This window comes from Physeter macrocephalus, chromosome 9 (assembly GCF_002837175.3).
Source record: "Physeter macrocephalus isolate SW-GA chromosome 9, ASM283717v5, whole genome shotgun sequence".
Classification (NCBI taxonomy): Eukaryota; Metazoa; Chordata; class Mammalia; order Artiodactyla; family Physeteridae; genus Physeter; species Physeter macrocephalus.
The window spans coordinates 107,057,267-107,060,962 of record NC_041222.1 but is presented as its reverse complement, the minus strand read 5'-3'; the positions used below and the strand labels follow the sequence as shown (position 1 = coordinate 107,060,962).

General features: G+C 40.5%; 1 protein-coding gene across 3 annotated transcripts in view; it reads left to right on the top strand.

Moving 5' to 3' along the window:
- Positions 1 to 3,696, top strand: part of PALLD (palladin, cytoskeletal associated protein) — a 388,874-nt gene that overhangs the window by 159,179 nt on the left and 225,999 nt on the right. For all 3 annotated transcript variants that reach the window (XM_028494272.2, XM_024130749.3, XM_028494273.2), the window contains exons 5-6: positions 1,567 to 1,672; positions 2,758 to 2,832. In XM_028494272.2, the coding sequence (XP_028350073.1) occupies positions 1,567 to 1,672; positions 2,758 to 2,832 (181 nt within the window). The remainder of the gene's footprint in view (positions 1 to 1,566; positions 1,673 to 2,757; positions 2,833 to 3,696) is intronic.

The window sequence follows — 3,696 nt, the reverse complement described above, 5'->3', positions numbered from 1 at the left end:
AAAAACCAAACAACCCAATCCAAAAATGGGCAGAAGACCTAAATAGACATTTCTCCAAAGAAGATATACAGATTGCCAACAAACACATGAAAGAATGCTCAACATCATTAATCATTAGAGAAATGCAAATCAAAACTACAATGAGATATCATCTCACACCGGTCAGAATGGCCATCATCAAAAACTCTAGAAACAATAAATGCTGGAGAGGGTGTGGAGAAAAGGGGACCCTCTTGCACTGTTGGTGGGAATGTAAATTGATACAGCCACTATGGAGACAGTATGGCGGTTCCTTAAAAAACTAAAATTAGAACTACCATACCACACAGCAATCCCACTACTGGGCATATACCCTGAGAAAACCATAATTCAAAGAGTCATGTACCACAATGTTCACTGCAGCTCTCTTTACAATAGCCAGGACGTGGAAGCGACAGATGAATGGATAAAGAAGATGTGGCACATATATACAATGGAATATTACTCAGCCATAAAAAGAAATGAAATTGAGCTATTTATAGTGAGGTAGATGGGCCTAGAGACTGTCATGCACAATGAAGTAAGTCAGAAAGAGAAAAATAAATACCATATGCTAACACATTTGGGAAGCAGCTGCATAGCACAGGGAGATCAGCTCGGTGCTTTGTGACCACCTAGAGGGGTGGAATAGGGAGGGAGGGAGGGAGACGCAAGAGGGAGGGGATATGGGGATATATGTATATGTATAGCTGATTCACTTTGTTATACAGCAGAAACTAACACACCATTGAAAAGCAATTATACTCCAATAAAGATGTTTTAAAAAAATAAAAAATAAAGTAAAATCTACCGAAATTTTGTAAAAAACTCCATGGACCTCGAGATCGTGCTAATACATTTCATTGATTTGCTAGTATATACATAACAGTTATAACCATTTAACATCAAATAATCACTGAATATTCATGTTAAAGGGATCTTAGTAAGATCACATACTCTGCCACCTGTGCATCCTGTCAAACATCTCAGGTTTAGTGAAGTGACATGAGTCGCTTGAGATTACACAGCCCATGACTTAGCAAAATTGGGCTTGGAAACAAGTCTAAGTTTTATGCACCAGAACAAAAACTCCAAGATACTCTTGACTTTACACAGTGAGAAGCCAGAACAAAGAACAGCTGCTAGACTGAAAATAGGCAACGAGAATTCTGTATTAAATATAGAACCCCCAACCCTACACGTTTCACGTATCTGCTTAGTGTTAGAGACTGAACTTTTTCCAAGTATTTTCTTTTCTCTTAGGATTTCCAGTTCAATACTTTCAGCTCTCTGGTAAGAGCTGAGATACATAGTTACATGAGCTATTTTTCCTTTTTCTGTGTGTTTATTTTACTAATGTCTAGGGCCATCTGTGCCTATACTGACCACCACTATTCTAACTGGAGGTTGTGGGTCCCAATGTCGGAAGCACTTACAGTTGAAGCGGGTTGAGTAGACATAAAGAAACTGGGCTATTTTGTGGAAATGCTTCAAAGAATACTTCTGCTTAAAAAATTCTGACTGAACCTTTGGCCCCTTATCTTCCAGGGCTCAGAAGAAAACAACTTCCGTTTCCTTGACGATAGGATCATCCTCTCCAAAGACAGGGGTGACCACAGCTGTGATTCAGCCACTGTCTGTCCCTGTTCCACAGGTAAGTGTTCCACGGCCCACAAGGAGTCAAACTCATTGAAGAATATAACTAGTATTCCCTTGAAATATTTTCTAAGTGGACACAACTGGGAGAAAAGAAAATGGTAAATAAAGTTCTTCCTCTTAATGCACTACAAATAATCTCTAGTCAGACATGCCACCGATTAATCAATATCTGCATTTCCTTTGGCGATTTCTCTTTCTAGCAGGCAATAAGCTGATAAAATGGCATCTGTTTTAGCTATTACTGTTGGATTCTCCCCGTATGTGCCATCTGTGTAGCCAAATTCATTAGCTCCTTTAAAACAAAGTAGAAGACTAGAAAAGTCTGCCTACCGACAAAAGTTTTCCTGTCCTCTGAGAGCTAAACAGATAATACAGAAAAAAATTCACATTCCTTCCCTTCACCACGCAGTTTTATCCTGCTTTTTAATTTCATTGTAAGACTGCTTTATCCAAGAAAGAATAGCAGTACAAACGACTGGAAAGTCATTATAGTAAGTTTACTTTGCAAAGCACAAAAAACATGAAGGTTTTTTTAATGTAAAAAATTAAAATCTAGATGTTTCTAAATCAACTGTGATACTTTGTGCTGTGATGAGTATCTTCAAACCCAACACTCTTGAAATGTGAACTCATTCCTATCTCCTAAGTGTGTCTAATGGACATCCGTGTGCCCTCCAGCTACCGGGCACCCATGGTATTTTAGAAATTCTAGTATGTGACTTACTCTATGGCGTGTAGGGTATACAGCCAGTGGAGAAAACACATCTGAGATCATAAACTGGAAAAGAACCAACCAGTAGAAGTTACTCAGCGATGGCACGTATAGTAGATATTTCCTTTAAACCCCTAACCCAGAGTGGACTTTACAGAAATAGTTCTGATTAAGGCAGTGGACTCCTTTTAGTGTTTGATATTTAAGTATTGGTAAGTATGTAATGAATGCTAAGCCCTGTCAGTGGCCGTGCTGTCACCCACGCGGGTCCCTCTTGGGCACCGTCCCAATAACTCCAGGTCATAGAGCCCATCTTTTCAGCGGTTCGTATGTTCCGAGTTTGACCCGCGTGCCTCTCTGCTTTTCAGGCTCCCAGCCCCACCTTGTGCCTCTGCCGGCCAGATGGACCCGCAGCCGCCTGCTTCCCGCCTGTTTTCACCAAGGTCTGGCATCTGTGCGTCTCATTCAGTGGGTCTGCTCTGGGCCTTAGGTTCCATTCCCCTGTGGCTTCGTGGAGCAGTGTTTAAAAATTACAACGAGTGGATGAGCAGGCTCTTACCATGGTTACCTTTGGGCTGAATAGATATTTGTTGCGCAGCTGCTGTGTCACCGTAATTTGTAAAGGGTCTGAGAGAGGTGGCCCTGCTCACGTTGGACCTGACAGAGCTCAGAATTGACTGGGAAACAGTTCAAGAAACAACACAAAATGCTGGGTAGGGAACTGGGAGAACCGGCAAGTTTTATAGACATTTTTTTAAAAAAATGACTAATTTTCAGTTTGTCCAAGTTGGTGTTTGGCGTTGCCAGGCTGATGACATGCGTTGCATTGGTCAACTGTTCAGCTCAGAAATGGTCCCGTGTAGTATTTCTTCTCTGTTTCCTACCCGCCTTTTTGAGAAAGTTATAAACTTTATTGTTTTAATTGGAGTGTAGTTGATTTACAGTGTTGTGTTAGTTTCAGATGTACAGCGAAGTGATTCTGTTATACATATACTTTTTTTCAGATTCTTTTCCCTTATAAGTTATTACAAAGTATTGAGTATAGTTCACTGTGTCATATAGTAGGTCTTGGTTGTCTATCTCTTATCTATTGTAGTGTGTTTATGTCAATCCCAAACTCCTAATTTATCCCCCCTCCTTTCCCCTTTGGTAATCATAAGTTTGTTTTCTATGTCTGTGGGTCTATTTCTGTTTTGTATATAAGTTCATTGTGTCATTTTTTTTAATTTCAAAGACATTTTAAAAGGCACAAGTAGGGCTTCCCTGGTGGCGCAGTGGTTGAGAGTCCGCCTGCCGATGCAGGGGAC